This window comes from Misgurnus anguillicaudatus, chromosome 18, assembly GCF_027580225.2.
Source record: "Misgurnus anguillicaudatus chromosome 18, ASM2758022v2, whole genome shotgun sequence".
Taxonomy (NCBI): Eukaryota; Metazoa; Chordata; class Actinopteri; order Cypriniformes; family Cobitidae; genus Misgurnus; species Misgurnus anguillicaudatus.
This window is the reverse complement of record NC_073354.2, coordinates 22244067-22268450: the sequence shown is the minus strand read 5'-3', so window position 1 is coordinate 22268450 and position 24384 is coordinate 22244067. Positions and strand designations below refer to the sequence as shown.

The 24384-nt window shown below is 38.3% G+C and overlaps 1 protein-coding gene across 4 annotated transcripts in view; it reads left to right on the top strand.

The window, feature by feature from the left end:
- The window catches only part of ryr3 (ryanodine receptor 3), a 107800-nt gene extending 83465 nt beyond the window's left edge, over positions 1-24335 (top strand). For 3 of the 4 annotated variants that reach the window (XM_073856074.1, XM_073856072.1, XM_073856071.1), the window contains 33 exons: positions 97-156; positions 234-368; positions 535-647; positions 3538-3634; positions 7873-7985; positions 8076-8127; positions 8233-8289; positions 8467-8566; positions 8651-8730; positions 8820-8896; positions 8977-9050; positions 11595-11612; positions 12375-12455; positions 13062-13150; positions 13259-13387; positions 13480-13584; positions 13661-13742; positions 13822-15125; positions 15205-15248; positions 15326-15491; positions 15607-15693; positions 15794-15985; positions 16094-16224; positions 16324-16366; positions 16447-16574; positions 18333-18393; positions 18479-18625; positions 18706-18840; positions 20207-20363; positions 20508-20572; positions 22874-22974; positions 23098-23149; positions 23229-24335. In XM_073856074.1, the coding sequence (XP_073712175.1) occupies positions 97-156; positions 234-368; positions 535-647; positions 3538-3634; positions 7873-7985; positions 8076-8127; positions 8233-8289; positions 8467-8566; positions 8651-8730; positions 8820-8896; positions 8977-9050; positions 11595-11612; positions 12375-12455; positions 13062-13150; positions 13259-13387; positions 13480-13584; positions 13661-13742; positions 13822-15125; positions 15205-15248; positions 15326-15491; positions 15607-15693; positions 15794-15985; positions 16094-16224; positions 16324-16366; positions 16447-16574; positions 18333-18393; positions 18479-18625; positions 18706-18840; positions 20207-20363; positions 20508-20572; positions 22874-22974; positions 23098-23149; positions 23229-23324 (4371 nt within the window). In that variant the 3' untranslated portion in view covers positions 23325-24335. The remainder of the gene's footprint in view (positions 1-96; positions 157-233; positions 369-534; positions 648-3537; positions 3635-7872; positions 7986-8075; positions 8128-8232; positions 8290-8466; positions 8567-8650; positions 8731-8819; positions 8897-8976; positions 9051-11594; positions 11613-12374; positions 12456-13061; positions 13151-13258; positions 13388-13479; positions 13585-13660; positions 13743-13821; positions 15126-15204; positions 15249-15325; positions 15492-15606; positions 15694-15793; positions 15986-16093; positions 16225-16323; positions 16367-16446; positions 16575-18332; positions 18394-18478; positions 18626-18705; positions 18841-20206; positions 20364-20507; positions 20573-22873; positions 22975-23097; positions 23150-23228) is intronic. The other variant, XM_073856073.1, reaches the window with a different exon arrangement.
- Positions 24336-24384: the final 49 nt, after the last annotated feature.

The window sequence follows — 24384 nt, the reverse complement described above, 5'->3', positions numbered from 1 at the left end:
TTCATTGTATATAGATATTGGCAGAATTTTTATTTTTGGTCTGATTATCCCTTTAATTACATTTCTCTAACAAGTCACTTTTTCTCCTTTCAACAGAAAGACACAGATGATGAGGTCAAGGATTACCTGAAAAAGAACCTTCATCTTCAGGAGAAGGTCTGGATCTATCATAATCAAGCATGTATGCTGAGATATTGACATTGGTTCAAATAGTATATTTCATCACACCACAGTCGGCAGATCCAGCAGTGCAGTGGCAGCTGAACCTCTATAAAGATGTTGTGTTGAAGAGCGAGGGACCTCCAGACTCAGAGCACAATGTGGAAAGAATTCAGGCCATCTCCGCTGCCGTCTATCACCTTGAACAGGTAAAAAAGGAATAAAAATAAAATATTCCCTAATGCTCTTATATTATTATTGCTTTTTAGTATTGCTTTAGTCCTTAACATGTTTTAAATCTATGTGTACTTACAAATGTTCACTCCTCACATTGGAGAGAGAGAAAAACATGTCCCACATTAATTTCACTGTCAGGTAGAGCAGCCTCTGAGGAACAAGAAGATGGTGTTTCAAAAGCTGTTGTCAAAGCAACGCAAGCGTGCCGTGGTGGCTTGTTTCCGTATGGCACCACTTTATAACCTACCAAGGTATGTCCTTAGAGACCTTTGTATTTCTATTACAATTTTACAATGTTTATTTAAAGTATATAGCTTTAATATTTACTGTTTACCAACACACCTTTACATCTTTCTGTACTTACCAAATAATCGAAAGCTGCCTTGATAGCTAATCCTCTTTTCCAAATGCAGATCAATGCATTCTGTACCTTGTTCCCTCTAATGTCAAAACTTTCCAGTACAGTGCTGTGAAAAAGTGTTGGCCCCCTTCCTGATTTTACATGTTTTACATGTTTGTAACACTTTCATGTTTCAGATCATGAAACAAATCTAAATATTTATCAAAGATAACACATGTAAACACAACATGTACTTATTAAATAAAGGTTTTTATTATGAAGGGAAAACAAAATCCAAACACACATGGCCCTGTGTAAAAAGTGCTTGCCCCCTGTGACTAGGCCACTCCAAAGTCTTCATTTAGTTTTGCTTCAGCCATTCAGACGTGGACTTGCGGGTGTGTTTTGGATCTTTGTCCTGCTGCAGAACCCAAGTTCGCTTTAGCCTGAGGTCACAAACAGATGGCTGGACATTGTCCTTCCCTGCTGGGGGATCCAGCTGGGACCAGCGTGGGCTGGTGAGCTGGTTTTGGCTGGTCTCCCAGCTTGGTTTAAGCTGGTTTTGCTGGTGTAGGAGGCTGGTTTTGCTGGTGTAACAAGCTGGTCTAGCTGTGTTTTGTTAACTTTTTAAGCTGGTCTAGCTGGAAGGACCGGCATGGGCCAGCTGGTGCCACCTTTAACCAGCTAGGGCCAGCTACCAGCTTGTGCTGGTCTTGGCTGGATTTTTCAGTAGGGTTGGTAGACAGCAGAATTCATGGTTCCATTTATCACACCAAGCCCCAGACCATTACACTACCACCGCCATATTACTGTTTTTTTTCCCCAAATGCTGTTACTTTTACACCAGATGTAATGAGACACACATCTTCCAAGAGTATTTTCCCAAAAGTCTTGGGGATTATCAAGGTGTTTTATGGCAAAACGGATGTTTTTTTTGCTCAGCAGCGGCTTTCATCTTGGAACCATGCAGGCCATTTTTTGCCCAGACTTTTTCTTATGGTGGAGTCAAAAAACACTAACCTTAACTGAGGCCTTTAGTTGTTTGGATGTTGTTGTGGGATTTTTTCTGACCTCTTTAAAGAGTATTCACTCCGCTCTTGGGGTAATTTTGGTCGGCTGGCCACTCCACTCCTTGGAAGGTTCATGTTTTCACCGTGGTTCGCTAAAGTCCCAAAGCTTTCTTTCTCCTTTGTTCCTGAATTTCTTTTGAGGATCTTTTGATGTGGTAGAAATCAAGCCTGGGTGTGGCTAGAGAAACTCAGGTGTGATAAACCACAGTTAAGTTATGTTTTAACGGGGGGACACTTTTTCACACCACTGTACATATTATGCAGAGTGTTTTTTGGAATATCAACCTGGTTTTTTCATGCTCCTTTGTTCCTGCTCCTTAAATCTTTCCCTTTTTGTTGTCTCCATAACACACTTCAGATACAAAAATAATAATTACTTCCTGAATGGCTATCGGTACGTTTGGCTGGAAAAGGTGTACCATACCTCCAGCTTTGATCGTCTGTTCTCCATGCTAACGGTAATGTGAGACTAAGAGAACTAAACCTCCTCCTTCCTTCATTCTCCAAGCTAAAGGCTGAGCACCAGCATATCGTAGTGCCACCATTCTGAATGGTCACCTTCCATTGCTGCTGGGTCGCTTTACTTTATGTACTGTATTGATGAAAAGTTTCAGGATGAGTGGAAAGGTTCTTCACCTGAGGAGCCACTGATATAATTTGTAACTACAGTGGCCCCAAAATGGATTTGGAACTTTAAAGCAACACTATGTAGTTTCCATGTAAAAATGACTTACAGCTCCCACATGTGGTTGCAAAGCGCAACAGTGCCTGGTATCAGACACTCTTCTGCAGGCAGGGGAGGGGCGGGGCTGTGTTTCCTACCCTCCACCGCCACTTTCAGATTGTGTTTGTAGCAGCTAGGAGGCTGCTCAGGTTGCAGCAACAGTACAGTTTGTCCAGTTAAAATTTGTTCTATCACTGAAATAAGGGACATTATTTCAAGGTAAAAAACTACATAGTGTTGCTTTAAGCCATACTTCAAAGCGTGTGAATATCTTTACATTATGTAACGGAGTATATAATCCAATGACTTTACTTTAAATTAAATATATAGAATAAATACAGAATAAACACATTTTTCAAGCAATACAAAATATGCAGCAACAGATATACTGTATTGTTAAAAAAGAAAGTGCTCAGAAACTTTCTGGTTGTTATACCTTGTGAAACGTTTATTTGTTGTACTGTAAACCTAACGAAAGCTCTAGCACAACCTGTTTAAAAATGCAGTTTGAGATAATTCAACTTAAAATGTGTAAAAATTGTTGTGTCAACTAATATTTTTAACTAATTGTTTTAGGTTGAATTAACTAAATATTTTAAGGCAACCAAGTAACTTACTTTTTTAAGTAGAACCAACAAATCTTCTTTACAGTGATTGGTTTAATACTTTGTTACATATTGCTATCAAATTCATACATGAATAGGATTGAAAGAAATACTTTTTGGGACCACTGTTGTGTACATAAAGCCTATATTCAGGTAAGATAAATTTAGGATGCTAAGAATCTGGTCATCAAAACAAAAACATTTGTTTGTAAGGAAAGTGTCAACGAAAATGTCTTCAACATTTAGATCGTAGCTGTGCTTTCATGAATGTCTTCATTAAGGTGACCAGTCAGATGAGGCCATGGACTGTACATCTTCCTCTCACTCCACATAATGCACCTCCTTCCCTCATCTACCTCTCCCTCCTCTCCTCTTAACCTCCCTCTCCCCCCCACTCCTCAGGCATCGCTCAATTAATCTCTTCCTCAATGGCTATCAGAGACTTTGGATAGAGACAGAAGAGTACTTTTTTGAGGAGAAGCTAGTGCAGGACCTGGCAGTAAGTACCGGGCTGGCATCAGCGCTGCCCCGTGTGCTGTGTGTGCCCGCTGGTGCCTTCTCGGCGGCTGAATGCTCTGCGGCCAGCACCGTGCCCGCTCAAGGGCGGGAGCACGTCTCTGCCCGTCTCATGTACTCATCGTGGCCTGTGTTCAGCTCCGCCGGTTGCGTGACGCGCCGCAGACCGAGGCAGGGCAGCCGAGGCTTGCATGAATTTCGGCTGAGCCTCAGTCCTCGCCGTCACGCTAGAAAAGCGGTCCTTTTCACCTCAGCCGTGGTAAGAGGGCCGGACGTTACCTGCGACGGTCCGCTTTTTCATTTGGGTGTCGTCTTTCTTTCGTAAGTCTCGTATGTTGTGTAAGTCGGTGGCATGTTCACCTCATCTAAAGATCATGTCTCAGTCATGCGTCTGGTATATAAACAAGTGGGGGGAACCGAAATTACTCAGATTTACAGCAGTGACTGTATTTTTTCATTTAATATATATAAGCGGAAAATATTTTAGGTACCGACTAGATATAAGTGGATAATGTTATTATCAATGGTAAATAGCAATAATTCTCATCGTAAAATCCAATCAGTATACAATAGTTTACTTACACTGCCACAAAGCCATTTCCATTGCCGTGTCTCCATGTGAATTTGCATGTTGACCCTGAGCTGGTCATTGGTCCCTTAAACATTTTCTCATGTGTGTAATACTGGAGCATCACACCAGACCCCAGTGACCATGCTCAGAGCATTCAAACAAGTGTTTCTCAGCTGAGGCCCAGTGGACGTATAGTATACAAACAAGTTTTATTTAGTTAGTATAAGATTACCAAAGCTACTGCAAGCTATAAAAAATACTAAATGCATTCCTTGGGAATTAAATATATGACCTTGAGGTGCTACTGCTCAAGGCACAATGCAATAGGCTTTTTCTATACATGCTGAGTTGATTTAAAGTGGCTTTACTGGACCTGAACAGAGAGACACTGCCCTTTATTACATTTAAGTGTGTCTTTGTGTGAAATAACTGCATGTCTAGTTTAAATATATAGCCTCTTGATGCAAGAAAATGAAGCACTATATTGAAGTCTTATGACTGGAATGAAATGACTAATTACAGATGTGAGAAGAAAAGCTTTTTGTGAAATTGTGTGATGTTGTTTTCGTTTGTCACTTGGTTTGTAAAAGATTTTGTGCTATTCAGATTCAAATTGAGAACGAGTTTTAACTTCCAAGTCAATTCCTGAATTTGAAATGAACTTGAATTGAGGTTGAAAACAGGGTGTTGAACAAAATCAATCAAAAAACACAACCAATCAGAAGAGCATGTGGGCAGGCTCTCACGGTCAGTACTTCACTAGCAATGAAATAGATACATACGTACAGTAATCAAAACGTATAGTTACATAAATATTACACCATTCAAATGATTAAAACTACATACTGAGTTACTGAAACAATCATTGTCATAAAATAGATTGTTTGTTATTGTTTCTATTTAATAAGACATTTGAAAAAGCCATTGTTGTTTTCAGTAAGACTTTAAATCTGGGAACACAAAAATATATTTAAACTCACACTTTTAACATCATATAATGCACATAAACAGTAACCGAAATTACAGGACCGGAATTTTGTTGTTCCAATTTTTAAAATAGAATGGGCGCATGTTGCCATTCCAGCTGGTTAGGACAAAAACCCAGATTAACATGAAAATTATTAATTTTATTGCATGTCACGTTGCATGTAGTTAGGACGTGGTGTAAGGAACCAATAATTAAAAAGGATTCGAATTCAAAGACATTCATACACTGTAAAAGATTTCTGTAGAAATTACAGTATAACAGGCAAATAGCTGCCAGTAACTTACTGTAGATTTTATATTTATGTTAATTGCTGGCAATAGTTTGTTAAAAGTTAAATGAACATGAAACATTTTCAGTTTTTATCTTCATACAGTAAGTTACTGGCAACCAGCTGCATAATTACAGAACATTTTTTACAGTGCATGACTGCTTTATTTTTTCTAAATAATCAAAAATAATACTTTTCTGAATTACTCTGAACATGCAATTGTTCATACACATGGAGTGTATTAATAATCATAAGGCACATTGTTATTTAAAATGTTTTGTGATATAAATATTAGCAAAAACTAAAGAATTTTCATTGTTAATTACTATTTCTCTGCCCATAATTTTAACTCCTGCTCAAAATTTAACATGCTTTGAGGAGTGTTAAATTCAATTGAAATTTCAACTCATGAATTGAAATGGAGCCAGTTCTTAAATTCTGAATTGTACCCAGCTGTGGTAATAATGTGGTCTCATTCACTAATAATTTCCATACATTATTTGTATTTATATACACATTTGAAATTCTCAAAGGAATCTTTTAACTTCGATCTTATGTTAATGAATTCGGTGCATTTTTAAATGAGGTTAGTAATATGCATAAAACACACCCATACCAGCTCCATATAAGGGCTTTCCGTAATGCTGAACTTCTCTAGAAAAAAGGTAATAAAGGATTTTTGCTTTGGGAGGTTTTGTTGTCGGAAGTGAAGGCCAGAAATGTATGCGGTTCACAAATGTTCATAGGCGTAACGTGTACATGTAAAACAAGCATGGGGTGCTGTAACAAAGGTTGTTAAAGGGAATAATACACTTTCTTAAAATAAAATCAAGATAATTTACACACCCCATGTCATCCAAGATGTTGATGTCTTAGTCGAGAAGAAATTACGTTTTTTGAGGAAAACATTCCAAGATTTTTCTCAATTTAATAGAATTTGTTGGACCTCAGCAGTTGGCGGTTTGAGTGCAGTTTGGAATTGCAGTTTAAAACGCGGTTTTAAGGGGAAATAAACGGTGCTAAACGAGGCGTGGGGGTCTTGTCTAGCGGAATTGTTTTCATTTTCAGCAATAAAAATATGTACTTTTAAACTACAAACTTATCATCTTGTACCAGTCATTTGATGCGCCAGCGCGACCTTACATAATGCGTAAGCACGTCGAAAGGTCACGCGTCACAAATGTGAAACCATAAACTGACACAAAGACATTAATTAGTATCATTCCACATACAAACACTGGGGCAGTAATTTTGCAAACGTTATGCGTGACCTTTCAGTGTGCTTACGCATTATGTAAAGTTGAGAAGTTTATTTAAAACAGCAAAATTATTTCCATTTTCGGCAAGAAAAATAAAAAATATTTTTCTTGGCGAAAATGGAAATAATTTTGCTAGATAAGAGCTTTATGCCTTGTTTGGGATTGTTTAGAGCCATTTGAAGCTGCATTGAAACTGCAATTTTAAACAGCATTTAAACCGTAAACTGTTGAGGTCCAATAAACTTTATAAATCCTTGAATGTTTTTCTCAAAAAACATACTTTTTTTGACTGAACAAAGAAAGAACAACATTTTGGATGACATGGGTTGAGAAATTATCGGGATTTTTTTTGAAAATTTGGAATATTTCTTTAATAGGGTTTCACCAGAGATGTAAAAGTGTCTGATTAATGTTTGAAACTCTCATTACGTGTACTTGTATCTAATGAAATAGATAGAAATTATTGCTATTCATTTAAAGCACTATTTAGATGAATTAGTTATGGGGAGTATTTTTAACACATTTAACGCACGCTATCAAGTCATAAAGTAACATAAAACATATGTTGAAATAACTTCATATCACATAGTTTATACCGTGTATGCAGTATTATTTTACATTTGATTACCTAATTCAATTTCTGTACTTTTTAAACCAAGATTAAACATTTTTATTGCTTGACAGCCCTAATAACAATATCTATATGTGTAGGAATAATGTATATTATAAAAGCAACATAGGTCATGTGTGGTAAAATGGTTAGAGAGTCAGTCTTATAAACTTTGAGTTGACTGTTCGAGTCTCACAGCCAGCCGGTTGTGATGAAGGTGCCACTTATATTATATATCAGTGATATATATTAAAATTATAGTATTTTTATCTTGCATTCTCGTTCAGCTTTCGGTGAATCATGATTTGTTTGTGGAAATGTTCATACACAGATTTCACACTTAAATCTGCTGAATGAGACCCAATGTCTGGGAGCATGGGTTTGTGAGTCAAAGCGTGTTTGTACATGAGATGATGTACAAGGTGGACTTCTGATTATGGCAATGACATGTTTGTTTGAGAGACAGATTTGGATAGAGCTTGTGATGAGATGCTGGTTTTATAATGTTTATGGCTCTTCTTGTAGAAAACTCCCTTAGTTGTGGTAGAGGAAGAGGAGGAAGAAGAAGCTGAAGTTCAGCCAGATCCTCTTCATCAGCTCATCCTTCACTTCAGTCACAATGCTCTGACTGAAAGGAGGTGATGTATTCATATAAGTGAATAGAGTTTTTTTATTCGTATAGTGAGAGATTCATACCTGACCAGTTCATTGTGTTTGTATTGTTGTAGCTTCCTAGAGGTGGATCCTCTGTATATTGCTTACGCTGATATGATGGCAAAGGTCAGTGTGGCATTGACTCACATTTACTGTAGGTTGTACTGTAAATATATGATGATGAAACACAAATGAGTAGAATTGCAAAAGATTCATTTTTTTACATTACAGAGCTGTGCTGAGAATGAAGAGGAGGAAGAAGAAGAGGGGAAAGAAAAAACATTTGAGGTATGACTGAAGCAAAACTGGTTGGATAGATTAGTGAAGCTATAAATTTAGATTTCATTATACAGGTGTCAGGTGTAGCAACATGCTTTTTAGTACTAGACGTATTGAGGTCATGAATCAAAATATTGGCAAATATCAACCCAATATATCAGACCTAGTGTTTGTTTTCTCTCACAGGAAAAGGAAATGGAGAAGCAGAAGATTCTGTACCAGCAGGCCAGACTTCACGCTCGAGGTGCTGCTGAAATGGTCCTACAGATGATCAGTGCCAGTAAAGGTACATTTCTGCTCTTTCTGAACTCTTGAATTGTTTGTTAATTGCTGTGGATGAAACATAGCAGGAATTTTTGTTTGATTACAGGCCGACTTGGTCCTATGGTGACTGGAACCCTTAAACTAGGCATTTCAATTCTGAATGGAGGCAACGTTCTTGTACAGCAGGTAATGAACTTGACTGGGTTCGGCATGTGAGTTTTGTCCACTGAGAATGCAGAGTTCAGTAAAAATGTTAATATTTTGTATTTCTTTAGAAAATGTTGGATTATTTGAAAGACAAGCGAGATGCTGGATTCTTTAAAAGTTTATCAGGATTAATGCAGTCTTGCAGGTGAGTGCGATGTGCACTAAAATACCCATTTTGGTTTCCAGTGATTAGAAATTGTGACTGTTTCTCTGTGTCTCGGACAGTGTGCTGGATTTGAATGCATTTGAAAGGCAAAATAAAGCAGAAAGTCTTGGAATGGTGACTGAAGAGGGGTCAAGTAAGCCAAAACTGCTGCATGTTTTGATGATGGGACCTGTCATTAGTTTATAATATAGCCAGTATATGTGACCCTGGTCCCTGGACCACAAAACCTTAAGTCGCATGGGTATGAAATATTAGTATATTATGTAAAGATTTTTGTAAGTTTCCTATCAAAACGTAATTTTTTTGAGTGGACAATTTAAAGGCAAAAAAAAGATTTAGTTTTTTTGTACCCTCATATTCCAGATTTTTAAATAGTTGTATCTCGGCCAAATTAATAGTTTGGTTCCAAAACGCAATAAATCCATTTTGACTAATTTGGGTAAAAACATGGTTTCTATACCAAGAAAGTGACAAGATAAAAAAAACACTATTTTCTGTTACAAACTTTCACATAGCATCTTTAGGTTATAAAAACATAAAAAATTCAAATCTATAATTTGATTTTCAAAGATTTATTATAAAAACGGATGATTTTTTACACAAAGTTTTTTTTTTAAATGCTATATATTCATTTAGTTGACTAGTGGTATACACTGATTAAAAAAGACATTGAATAATAAACAAATAAACATGACATTAATCAAAACACTTACTTTGTGATATTAAGAACACTGTCATTGCTGCGGTTATACTTGGGACGTTGTCGCTTTACTTTTTTGACAGCGATCAGCTCTAAAATGTTTTGGTCCTGCTCGATTTTCGTTGGCCTCGTGTAAAATAATGGAAAGTTTTTTATAAGATCCCCTGGGGTCAATGTGTTAGCATGGCAGAAGCTTGATGCTGTTGGGAGAACAAGCAACCAGCATTTTCTGTCTCCCGAGTGACTCTCGCGCAAATTATTAGATGTTGATGGCTTACGTTCCTTTCCCGTCACAAAAAAACACCACAGGTTTATCAATGCCATTAAAGTACCATTTTGTTTTTGTTTGTTTGTTGATCACGAACTACAAGATCAGGAAAACTAGGATTCTGTGTGTATTTAACGCTCCGCCATTGTTTACAATTCGTGGAATCGTGCGCTGTGATTTGTTGAGCGGATTTATTGCATTCTGCAGAAAAGGAGGAGTGGCGTTTATTGCGTTTTGGGAAAAAAGGGAGAAAAGATGACAGAATAACACGGCGGATATTGGATTTTGCGTAAAATTAAGAATTTACTTTTAAATATAATAATGATTTTGGCAGTAACTTTATTAAAAAAAAAAGTTTATCGCATTTTGAAAGAAAACTCTTCAAATATTGTCCTATACTAACAAATCATTCATTAATGGAAAGCTTATTTATTAAATTGACCATTATGACTGGTCCAGGGTCATATATTCAATGATATCTAGGATACATTTTCCCTGCCATTACATAAATTAAAATAAGTTTTGCAGAGTAAATTTGCTTCTGTTTAATAATGTTTAGCACGGTAATGGTATCAGTTCTTTTTAATTTGCTAGCAAACGTTGCACCACGGTAACTTGAGGTGCAGTTAATGCGCACTGTAAATCACTGCAACAATGCAAGTTCCTGTATTTCACATCATGCAATAAAATAAAGGGTACACAGCTATGCAATACAAAAGCATAAGGATATGAAAATATAGTATGTGTAAATCAGCATGAATACTGTACAAATACTTAACAATTCAAATATTTAGCACTTACTGTATAATCATTTGCCACACATTATAATGTAGTACTACAGTAAGTGTAAGATTTTTGCATCATAGTCATGAGAATGGATTGCTTATATTTTATGCTATATATTTACACTAAGCATGTTTTTTTTATTTTGGGATAAATTATTGGAACCACTGCATTTAAAATAGTACTAATGCCTTATTCATATTTGTATATCTAAATTAAATAAATAAAGCCTTGTCTACTCCCAATGAATAATAAGCTGTATATGCCTACATAGTATGCTTCCCAGCTTCCAATTTTTATGGTTATGCGTTGCATCTTATAGGGGTGGTTTCCCAGACTGGGCATATCCTAGTCTCAGAATATAATGCATGTTTGATGTTTAATTTAAAAACATCTTGTACTGACATACCTTAACATTTATCTAGGGTGACCATACGTGCCATTCTTCTGGAAGTCGTTTTGGTCGACCACATACGTCATAGAGGATTATTGTTATTATTACAAAAAAGCAACCATTACATTTTAAGGTAAGAATGAAACTACGGTTGTAAATCCTGGCAAGGACGCGTTCGGGAAGAATGGCACGTATGGTCACCCTAATTTATCAGTGCCATTGTTTTGTCTCAAGATGCACACATCATGTAATGCTTTTTGTAATGTTTGCTTGTAAAAATACTTTAATGGCCTAATATATAACTAACGCCTAGTCCTGTACTAATCTTAACCTTGTCCGAGAAACCGGACCTTAAAAAAACAGAGGTACTATTACTTTTTGTGTAAAATCTGTCTGTTTACCTCTGCAACTTCATGTTCATCTTCTCACTAAAAGTTAAATGACTCTTAATTCTTTCTAAAATTCAATCTCTCTCCATTTGCTTTTGTCTGCTCTCTTTGTTTGTCCTTCATCATTTTGTACTGGATTGCAGTCAACGCGAGTGAGCGGGGTAAATAAAGTTTAGCTACTCGTCGTTTTGCAACGCTATCTACTGGCATGTCGCCATTTTAGAAACTTTGCCCCTGTTCCCTGCTACCATGAATGCACAACCCACTGGTGCTGGCTTTTAGAGATGCAGAACTGCATGATGACATACAGATTTAAGACAGAACTCAAAACTAAGCCAGGCTCTGTACACATAAACTTCATCTAGTTCAGTGAATGTGACATTTTGTCTTATATGTGAGCTAATAATCTACTCCAACTATGTATTAAAAATGAATAATACATATTTATTGAGCTAAAGATCAAAACAGCTACAAAATGAGCAAAGGGCTTTGCTACGCTGTGGATCTGGGGCTATTTTACAAGGCTAGTTCCTTACATGACTAACTTTCACAAAGTGACATTGTGTAGAATATATTGCAAATATATTGCTCTTTTTATTATTAAATTATTAAAATAGCATCTTAAGTACGATTCAATCGTATCTCCAACATAAACTACGCACAAACGATCCTTGTGAAAGTTACTTTGCTAACCCGGCATTTTGAAATATAATTTTGTGTATTAATCTACAAGCTTTTATTTTCCAGTCATCTCTTGAGATGCAATTGCGGGGCTGCACTTTTAAGCTCCCCATTCTAAGTGAATCAAGCTCATAAAATAGTCAAACGCTTGCTTGAGACTGATAAAAAAATCTATTTGAAGTTCTTTAGCTGAAAATGGTCCAAAAATAACAACATTTATTTTCTACGTGTCTTGTTTTAAGGTTCAAAAGTGCTACAAAATGATGAGTTTACAAAGGATCTATTCAGGTTTTTGCAACTCCTGTGTGAGGGCCATAATAACGGTAAGACTTTTAACATTACGTTTGTGTTTGACATAGCAGTGTTGACATAGTTAAACTTTGTTTAAATCAGGGGTCTCCAACCTTTTTGTGAGCAAGGGCTACCACAATGGATAAACAATCTTGAGGGCTACTTTTTGATACAGTCTACTCAAAACTTTTTTGTTTTACTTGTTTATTTTATTTTACTTGTTGATATGTTTTATCATTGTTTAAAATGTTAACATACACAAAGAAGCCAAGCTAATGTAAAAAATATGTATTAAATATTAGTAGAGTGTGCTTTGGCAGCACCGTGCCGGCACCACGTTGGAGACCACTGGTTTAAATTAATTCTTTTATCCTAATTCTCACACACATTTTACACCTGCACAAGTGTACTTTAGCTCCAATGGTTGAACATTACACTAGCAACACCAAGGTTATGGGGTTGATTTCCAGGGAATGGATGTACTCATAAAATATAGGTTGTATGCACTATGAGTCCATTTGGGAAAAAAGTGCCAAATCAATTTAATCAATAAATCATAAATTACACCCTTTCCTTAACTTAGTCATCATTTAACATTTGCTTGATAATCTTTATTTGCATTTTAAATATCTCAACAGATTTCCAAAACTTCCTGCGGACCCAGACGGGAAACACTACTACGGTCAACATCATCATTAGCACCGTGGACTACCTCTTGCGTCTACAAGTAACACATACACAAAATACATGCAGATAAATGGAATAAACCAAAATACAGAATCATAATAAAAGAACTAAAGTCTGAAGTAATCTCCATATCTGTTTTTATTATCAGGAGTCCATAAGCGATTTTTACTGGTATTACTCTGGAAAAGATGTCATGGATGAGGCTGGGCAATATAACTTCTCTAAAGCATTGGCAGTAGCCAAACAAATCTTTAACTCACTCACTGAGTACATCCAGGTACATATATGAGCTTTACATTATGAGCGGTGCACTGTATTCTACAAACCTCATTGCATTGATGTAATGCTTGGTTTTTATTTTTATTCGAGGGCCCTTGTATTGGGAATCAGCAGAGTTTGGCACACAGCAGGTTGTGGGATGCAGTGGTGGGATTCCTGCATGTTTTCGCCAACATGCAAATGAAACTATCACATGTAAGCAGCAACAGCCACTCCTATAATTTTGAAGTCTAATGAAAATGCGTTATTTACCCATAACCTCTTAACTCAGGATTCTAGCCAAATCGAGCTATTGAAGGAATTGATGGATTTGCAGAAGGATATGGTGGTCATGATGTTATCTCTTCTTGAAGGTTGGAGTTTTTGGTCTTTTCTATTTCATGCTGGAACTTGTGAGACACCAGATTAGTATGTTTTCATAATGCTTTTCAGGTAATGTGGTCAATGGAACTATCGGTAAGCAGATGGTCGACACTTTAGTTGAGTCCTCCAGCAATGTGGAAATGATCCTCAAGTTCTTCGACATGTTCCTCAAACTGAAGGACCTAACCACATCGGATAACTTCAAAGAGCACGACCCGGACTGCAAAGGCGTCATATCCAAGAAGGAGTTCCAGAAGTCCATGGAGAGCCAAAAGCAGTACACACAGTCGGAGATCGAGTTCCTTCTGTCTTGTGTGGAGGCAGATGAAAATGACATGTTCAACTACGAAGAGTTTGTGGGACGCTTCCACGAACCCGCCAAGGACATTGGCTTTAATGTGGCTGTGCTACTCACTAACCTATCAGAACATATGCCCCACGACTCACGCCTGGCTACCTTCTTAGACCTGGCCGAAAGTGTTCTCAGCTACTTCGAGCCGTACCTGGGTCGTATCGAGATCATGGGTGGTGCCAAAAGGATCGAAAGGGTTTACTTTGAGATCAGTGAGTCCAGCAGAACCCAGTGGGAGAAGCCCCAAGTCAAAGAGTCCAAAAGGCAGTTCATCTTCGATGTGGTCAACGAAGGTGGCGAGAGCGAAAAGATGGAGTTATTCGTGAACTTCTGTGAAGACACAATATTTGAGATGCAGCTGGCCTCTCAGATTTCCGAGCAAGATGCCACAGAACGACCTGAGGAAAATGAAGAGGAAGATGTGCACAGTCTTCTCGAAGGATTGTCCGAAGAGGAAGAAGTGTCCCTCGAGTCTGCCTCGGCCTTCACCGCGGCTTGTGCCTCCGTGAAGAAGAGCGTGTCTAATTTCCGTCAGATGCTGACGTTGAAGAGTATGCGCAAACAGTTCAAGAAACTCAGAAAACTGACTATAAAGGAGATGATTACAGGCTTCTTCTCCTTCTTCTGGATGCTCTTCACCGGGTTCTTCAAAGGAATTTTCAGCATTATCTTTGGGTTCTTCCATATTATTTGGTCCTCCATGTTTGGAGGGGGCCTTGTAGAGGGGGCTAAAAACATGAAAGTGACTGATATTTTGGGTAACATGCCTGATCCCACACAGTTTGGAATCCACGGCGATGTTTTGGAAGCGGAGAAAACTGAAAGCAATGAGCTAGTTGTGACGGCAGATATGGTGCAGATGACTGGTCCTGGTGCTGAGAAACTGGAAGCTGATGTGATCATGGATCTCCTCAATCCTGCGGGAAAGAAAGAGGGGAAGCATGGGCTAGAACCTGGTCTGGGCGATGTCTGTGAGGTCCATACGGAAGCTAGCGCTCCTGTCGAGAAGAAGAAAAGTCAGGTTTGTGTCTGTTCTTGTAAAAAAAGATTATGTCAATTGTAATTGATTTCATATAGTATGTTGTTTTTTAAATACACAGAAAGTAGCTGCAGACAAACCCGAATCTGAACCGGAGAAAGCAGAGTAAGTTCCATGTCTGTTGTATTGATTAGATGTTTAATCATTTCTTTGTCCAAACATTGACATGGAGATGTTTTTAGCACTGAGAACCAGGAGAAAGAGGACAAGGCTAAAGAAGAAACATCTGAGGAAACGGAAGCTGCCAAACCGACTCCAAGAGCCAAACACGGTGTATCAAAAGACGAATCTCCAGCATTCATGGCCAGCTTCATTGCAGGGCTTGAAGTCTACAAAACCAAAATGCTTGTAAGATACTATGTCGAAGTCACACTTTCAGTTGTCCTGCAAGAAAATGCATTTCTTTATTTAGTAGAAAAATAATAATATTTCAGCACTGAATTATTTCATTTTTTCTTTGTAGAATTATCTGGCTCGTAATTTCTACAACCTTCGTTTTCTGGCTCTGTTTGTGGCCTTTGCCATCAACTTCATCTTACTCTTCTATAAGGTGACTTCATAGAATTATCATTGACGTCTTACAAATAATATGTAAGTTTGTTTAGTGACCTTCTAGGCTGCTTTATCTAGTTCTTTGATACTTTCTAAAGGTGACTGGAGATGACGATGAAGAGGAAGGATCCTGGGGTGGTGCAGAAGATGAAGATGATGATGAAGATGAAAGAATGCAATACTTCATTCTTCAGGAGAACACTGGCTATATGGCGCCCACTTTGACTTTCTTGGCTGTATTTCATACAATCATCTCATGCCTCTGCGTCATTGGATATTACTGCCTAAAGGTTAACCTCTGCTTTGTTTAAACTAACCATAGACAGCTTACTGATATGTGAAAGCCAGATGATGTGCAACAGTGTTGTCCATGTAACCTTGTTTTCTGTTCACTGTAGGTTCCCTTAGTAGTGTTCAAGAGAGAGAAAGAGATCGCCAGAAAGCTAGAGTTTGATGGTTTGTATATAACTGAGCAGCCATCTGATGATGATATCAAAGGACAGTGGGATCGTCTGGTTATTGCAACTCCGTAAGAAACCTTCTTGTTCATTTTATAATAATACACTACATTAGCAATTTGTACAGTATTCATGTTATTGTATTACTTAAAAATCATCTTGTCTTTCAGCTCCTTCCCTAACAATTACTGGGACAAATTTGTTAAGAGGAAGGTAAGTATAATGACAGTAAATGTGACACGTGAATGGTTAATGATGCATATTTTTCAGTGGACTGCCTGCACTCTCTTTAGGTCATCAATAAATACGGTGATTTGTATGGGGCCGAGCGCATAGCTGAACTTCTGGGTCTGGATAAGAGCGCGCTAGACTTCGACCCCACTGAAGAGGCTGTGGTGAAGGAGGCGTCCCTGCTCTCCTGGTTGAGCTATTGTAACCTGAAAGAGCCTTTAGTTATTCAAGGGGATCATTCTACAAAACATGCTTTTAAGCACTGTACTGTTCAAGGGTGAATAAATGTCACGGGTTTTATCACTTAATGTTTGGCAGCAGGGGACAATATTTAAATGCCAACACTGTTACCTTGGTTATGTTTAGTTACCAAGTGGATTTTTTTCTAATCAGTGCCTTTAAGTGATGACTCTCACATCCTTGGTCACAAGGTTTGTAATATTGAATACAGTATATGAAGAGTTCAGATGCAAAAGCCGCTAAACGCCACCTTGGCAAAGTTTCTAGTTGCATCAAATGCTTTTGCAGCTGTCCAAAGAAGTGCATTTTTTTAGAAGTTGAGGTTTTTGTCCCCAAAAAAGGGTTTTGCAGTGAAATATATTTTGAGGAATGTTTGTAATCAAACAGTTTGTGAGCTCCATTTACTCCAGTAGTATACTTTTTATGGAAGTGAATGGGGCTCATTAAAGGTTTGGTTACAAACATTCCTCAAAATATATTTGTGTTCATCAGAACAAAGAAATTTATACAGGTTTGTAACAACATGAGAGTGAGTAAATGATGACAGAATTTTTAGAAAGTTGAAAGAGATGGCAGCTTTCCGGTTCTGGCTAGAGAAGATACAGCTGTGGCCAAATCTTGCAAGATGGGTTAGGGTTTGCAGGTAGGATTAGGATGAAAAACAGCTGTTCTGGCTAGATAGGATTAGAGGTCTTCTCGGGTTCAAAGAAATGTACCCGACCAGAAATTACCTTTATCACTTTTTACCCAAACCCGACGTGCATATATATAACTCGACCAGATACAAACTTGAAAAAATTAGACCGGAGTCCGACCCAGTGGCAATATTTTTCAATTGCTCTTGGCAAACAAATGAGGGGTTGGAAAAGGACTTACGTGAGATAGTTCAGGTCTTCTTGGGTCCGTACGACAAAAACATATTCATTTTACTTTACCAGAGTCCAGAGGGAACTAATATTAAACATAACCAGTGTCCGAGGCATATGTAAACGTTTAGACCCGAACCTACTTGGGTCGGACCTCTGGTTTTTGGATCAAGGGGGACATGTGAAGACCTCTAGATAGGATACATCTACAGTCTAAATCCCATCAAATGTTGGGTTTGGGAGCAGGTAGCTGTATCCCTTCTAGCCACAACCTGCAAATGGGCGTGGTTGTAGCACCACCGACACCGGACATGCCCCCAGAATTTGAGATCAGAGAATGCTCCCTGATTTTAATAACTTTATTTATTTGCCATTTTTTCATTGAAATTTGGCTTGGTGGTTAATAATCACATTTTTGTTGTGTGACAAACTGAGAACACATTAATATCTGACTTTACACAGACTTTAAATATTAGTCCTAATAAACAGATAGTCAACTGTATTTAGCATACCACTGCGTATGTGCCAACCTAGTATCAAAGTAACTTGAGCAGAGACACCTTGAACCATAATGAACTCTATACAGGGGAAATAACATTAAATAATACCAATAAAATGAGTGAAAAGAAGGCATTTGAATTAGTGACTTGTACCTTTTTTATTGCCATTAAAGTGAAATTCCTGAACCGAAACATAAGAGCCTGATAAAAGTGCTAATTTACAAGAACATTTCTGTTTAAATGAGCACAAAAACACACTTTAAAAATCATCTTATCAAACTAGAAATGGCACCTGTTTTGCAGAATGAGCGTATCGTGCACTTATGACTTGTTTTATTACAGGTTGAGTTCTATTGACACCAAATATCATATCTGGAAGATGGGAGTGGTGCTTACTGACAATGTGAGTGTGTCTCCGCTTCAAACGTGATGAAATTGTCCTCTATCATCTTGTTGTATTTGAGTAACATTTTTGCTTTCCTCTCCAGTCTTTCCTCTATCTGATCTGGTACACCACCATGTCTATTCTCGGGCATTATAATAACTTCTTCTTCGCTGCTCATTTGCTGGACATTGCCATGGGCTTTAAGACCTTGAGAACTATCCTGTCATCTGTAACTCATAATGGAAAACAGGTAAGTCTCATCCACCAGATGGCAGTTTTACCACAAAACATCATTCTCTGTCATTTAATTATAATACTTTCTTTGAACAGTTGGTGTTGACTGTAGGACTCCTGGCAGTCGTGGTCTATCTGTACACCGTGGTGGCTTTTAACTTCTTCCGCAAGTTTTATAACAAGAGCGAGGATGAGGACCAGCCTGATATGAAGTGTGATGATATGATGACTGTGAGTTTAGCTTTTTTGTTGTAATAGAAATCTTTTTTTTGTGGCTGACATACAATGTGTCATTAGTGCGATTTAAAAATGAACATGATTACACTGTAGCCCCTGAGTGCTGTGTGTAAATGTTTGGATTTTTGTTTTGCCTTTGGAGTAGTTCAGAGTTGACGAACATTTCAGGTCCCATCTGCTCTACGGACAGCAAGCCTCAATGAAGCACACTTAACAAGAGCAGACAGAACGTTACCCTTTAAACCTACCTCAGTCTGATAAACAGATTGATTGATGTAGGCTGTAGGCCAGTCATAAACTTTTGTTCAGTGATACAGAAAAAAGAACCACATATTGACTTCTTATATGTGACCCTGGACAACAAAACCAGTCACAAGTAGCACGGGTATATTTTGTAGCAATACCCAACCATTCTTGGGGTCAAAATGATTGTTTTTTATGATATTTTGTAAAATTCCTACAATGATTATGTATCATTAGTAATACGTGTTGCTAAAAACTTAATTTGGACAACTTTAAAGGGACAAAACATTATGCTCATTTTCCAGCTCCTATAGAGTTAAACATTTTATTTTTATTGTTTTGGAGTCCTTTCGGCTGATCTCCGGGTCTGGCGGTGCCACTTTTGGCGTGGCTTGGCATGGTTCGTTGAGTCTGATTGGACCATTGGCATCGCTTAGGAGAATAACCAGAGTTTTGATATTTTTCCTATTTGAACCTTGACTCTTCTGTGGTTGCATCGTGTACTAAGACCGACGGAAAAAGTTGCAATTTTCTAATAATCAAAAACTTTGCTGCCATTTCAATAGCAGGGGACTTTTTTTGGGCACTGCGTAATATCATTGCGCCTGCTGCAGCCATGGTACGGCAGCAAAGTCCTTGATTATTACGCCAGAATGAGAGTATAGTTCCTAGACGTTTTCCGTCGGTCTTAGTACACAATGCAACTACAGTAGAGTCAAGTTTTAAATAAGAAAAATATCAAAACTCTTTGGTTATTTTTATGCGCGATGCTAATGGTCTGGTCGGGTTCGGTGGATTGTGCTGAGCTATGCTGAGGGTGTTAGCGCCAGACCAGCTGTATGAATTCCAAAATGGTAAAAAAAATCAGATGTTTAACTCTAGGGGAGCTGGAATATTTTTTTTTTTTTTAAATGGAGTGTCCCTTTATAGGAAATATATATTTTTTGCACCAATATATATAAATCTTAATTTCAAAAACATACCCTTACTCTCCTCATCTGGAGGTACAAATACTACTATGCAATATTGATGTAATTCATTAGATTGAATACCCCAAACACTTTTACTAATGTACATAAACTTAAATACCATGGTAAACTATTCCACATTTTCCCAGTGTTACCTGTTCCACATGTATGTGGGCGTGAGAGCCGGAGGAGGCATTGGTGATGAAATCGAGGACCCGGCCGGTGACCCTTACGAGCTCTACCGCATTCTGTTCGACATCACCTTCTTTTTCTTCGTCATCGTCATTCTGCTGGCCATCATTCAGGGTACTGAGATTTAACACGCCCAATTACACTTATTATATGAACATGACCACCCAACCATGGATAACCTTGTTGCAAATCCCTTTTATCATTTAAAACCCAAATGTAGCAGTCAAGGGTCTGATGAATGCTTTCATTTGCAAACAGGTTTGATCATCGATGCCTTCGGTGAGTTGAGAGATCAGCAGGAGCAGGTGAAGGAAGACATGGAGGTGAGTGCTTGGAGCGGCATGATCTCGTGCTTAATAACATGCTACTAGATGCTAAACTGTAGGGCAATGTCCTCCTGGGTGTAAACAGTGTTTTGCTGTTAAAACATTGCTGTTTGTTTGGGTGTCATGATATAGACCGTTTCAGCAGTAACAACATAAACAAGCGGCTGTCGCGGTCCGCACGTAACTTCCGGTAAACTCTGCTAAGAATAAATAACAACAAAGTTCTTTAAACATGTTATATAAATAAACTAAGTAAAAAAAACAACACATAGATTACCTAGAAAACCAAAACATTTGTTATTTTTGACGAGGCATTTGTTCAAGAGATCAGTTTAGCAACTAGTCAGACCATTAAAAAAACGAAACCGGAAGTAAGGTTCGGAACCAGACGTGTATCATGTGCGTCCGATGAAACCGTCTATAGCAACTGGCTTAACCACTTAATTTTGGATGTGGGATTCCAGACAGAGACATGCTTTTGGGTTGTGGCTAGAAGGGATAGCCAAAATCTTGTGTATAGCTAATTTTGCCCTTCATGACAACTGTGAGGGGGGTGAATTTTTTTTAACTCACCCGTTTACATTATATTAAGCCTTAAAGTTCTAAAGCCACTTGAGTAAGGGGTGAACAGCCACTGCTGTCACTAGAGTCAATCTAGGGGGCGTGGCTTCAGCAACCAGCCACCTCAGCTTCACCCACGTCCCGCCTCTTTACCCAATTTCGGATATCCCCAAGTGATTCACGGCCAGGATGGGATGGCAGGCATCGCCTACTTAAAGCTTCAAAAACATTCTTCAGAAACCCATGGGTGACGTCACGAACACTACGTCCATCTTTTTTACAGTCTGTGCTGTAAACCCAGCATCTCGTGAGAAAAGTAATTTTTACAAGCAAAACTTACAAAAAAAACCCCATTACAGGTGTGCATCTTGGGACAAAATATCAGCATTTATAAACACTCACCTAAAGGATTAATAGTAACACCTGTTCAATTTCTCATTAATGCAATTATCTAATCAACCAATCACATGGCAGTTGCTTCAATGGATTTAGGGGTGTGGTCCTGGTCAAGACAATCTCCTGAACTCCAAACTTAATGCCAGAATGGAAAAGAAAGGTGATTTAAGCAATTTTGAGCGTGGCATAGTTGTTGGTGCCAGATGGGCCAGTTTGAGTATTTCACAATCTGCTCAGTTACTGGGATTTTCACGCACAACCATTTCTAGGGTTTACAAAGAATGGTGTGAAAAGGGAAAAACATCCAGTATGCGGCAGTCCTGTGGGCGAAAATGCCTTGTTGATGCTAGAGGTCAGAGGAGAATGGGCCGACTGATTCAAGCTGATAAAAAGAGCAACTTTGACTGAAATAACCACTAGTTACAACTGAGGTATGCAGCAAAGCATTTCTGAAGCCACAACACGCACAACCTTGAGGTGGATGGGCTACAACAGCAGAAGACCCTACCGGGTACCACTCATTGCTACTACAAATAGAAAAAAGAGGCTACAATTTGCACGAGCTCACCAAAATTGGACAGTTTAAGACTGGAAAAATCTTGCCTGGTCTGATGAGTCTCAATTTCTGTTGAGACATTCAGATGGTAGAATTTGGCATAAACAAAATGAGAATATGGATCCATCATGCCTTGTTACCACTGTGCAGGCTGGTGGTGGTGGTGTAATGCTGTGGGGGATGTTTTCTTGGCAGACTTTAGGCACCTTAGTGCCAATTGGGCATCGTTTAAATGCCACGGCCTACCTGAGCATTGTTTCTGACCGTGTCCATCCCTTTATGACCATCATGTACCCATCCTCTGATAGCTACTGCCAGCAGGGTAATGCACCATGTCACAAAGCTCGAATCATTTCAAATTGGTTTCTTGAACATGACAATGAGTTCACTGTACTAAAATGGCCCCCACAGTCACCAGATCTCAACCCAATAGAGCATCTTTGGGATGTGGTGGAACGGGAGCTTCGTGCCCTGGATGTGCATCCCACAAATCTCCATCAACTGCAAGATGCTATCCTATCAATATGGGCCAACATTTCTAAAGAATGCTTTCAGCACCTTGTTGAATCAATGCCACGTAGAATTAAGGCAGTTCTGAAGGCGAAAGGGGGTCAAACACAGTATTAGTACGGTGTTTCTAATAATCCTTTAGGTGAGTGTGTATATAAGTGTTTTTGAATTAGGAGAGCTCAAACATGTATTTAAGTGTGGGACCCTGTCCTGGAATCCACCCCTTAGTGAAAAATAAGCAAGACTTATGTTTATTTTCTTATGTTTTTGTGCAGACAAAATGCTTTATCTGCGGAATTGGGAACGACTACTTCGACACAACTCCGCACGGCTTTGAGACCCATACTTTACAAGAGCACAATCTGGCCAACTATTTGTGAGTACACACTTTACTGTACTTACTGTAATAAGTTACATGACCGTCTATGTCATCATTAACGTGTGCATTGTTTGAATGTTTCCTTTATAAACTTCAATGATGACTGTACTTCTTTAACAGATTCTTCTTGATGTATCTCATCAACAAAGATGAGACTGAACACACCGGTCAGGTAATTCATCAAAGCTATTAAAAAGATAAATCTGATCATTTACTAGGACGATAATTATTTTCAAATATCTCATCTACAGGAGTCATACGTTTGGAAGATGTATCAGGAAAGATGCTGGGATTTCTTCCCGGCCGGAGACTGTTTCCGAAAGCAATACGAGGACCAGCTGGGCTAGAGGACATGTTGGCCTCAGTCCTTATACGAGACGAATTACAAAACGCCAACCTGCACAAGATCCTAATATCTACATCCTTTTAAGATTTCACGTAGGTTGGACACAACCAACAACATCTGAAACTAGCTGTCATCACACATCCATTCACTTAAACCCCAGCTGTTTCCACACCAGAAATGACAGCAACATACTGAGAACTCATTGCGATCAAGCCAAAAAAAATGTGAACTCTAACTGAACACCGAAGGACGAAAACACAATCAATCACGTTGACACGCGTTACCAAACTGCAGCATATCTTTATAAAAACATCACATGCCTAACTCACAAATGCACACGTTGTGAGATGAGATGTTGCCATATGTATGTTCTTAATGTACTGAATGAATGTCTTGCAATTATGCACAAGGATACCTTAGTATTCAATGAGTGCCAAACAAGATTAATGCCTGTTTGATATTTAAAAAAAATAAGACTAATGAATGTGCAATGCCTTCACAGATGGTAATCTGATTGGTGGAATGAGTATTACAGATCATCTACTAGAATCCACTAGATGTTTCTCATACATAAAAGTGCCTTATGACGGGATACTATGCAAACATTTTGGTCCTGCTTGTATGTTTGCTAGTTTGCTTTTTAGTTGTTCATTTAGGTTTGTTAGTACTTTTGTAGCATAAGTTGCCGTTTGTTTAGGAGTAGATTGTGATATCATTGCTTTTTATTGGTTGGTTAAGTAACTGTGAACTCATGTCTGCCTGATCATCACTTATGCAGCACAATTATTAAACAAAAAGGGAATTTACATTGAAGAACAAAAAAATTATTACATAAACTGCTATCGTATGGCCATTTGTATGTATGTATGTATGTAGTAGCTTTGGTGATTTGCATTTTTCTTTGTCAGGGGAAATAAAGAAAATAAAGTAGCCAATGCAATAAATCCCAGCCGTTCATAGCATTTAATCTGACAGAAAAGAATAAAACAAATGATGGCTGTGTCTCCTTGAACTGGTTTGAAAACTCTTGCACAAGCACTCACTGAGTAACACAAAAAAGA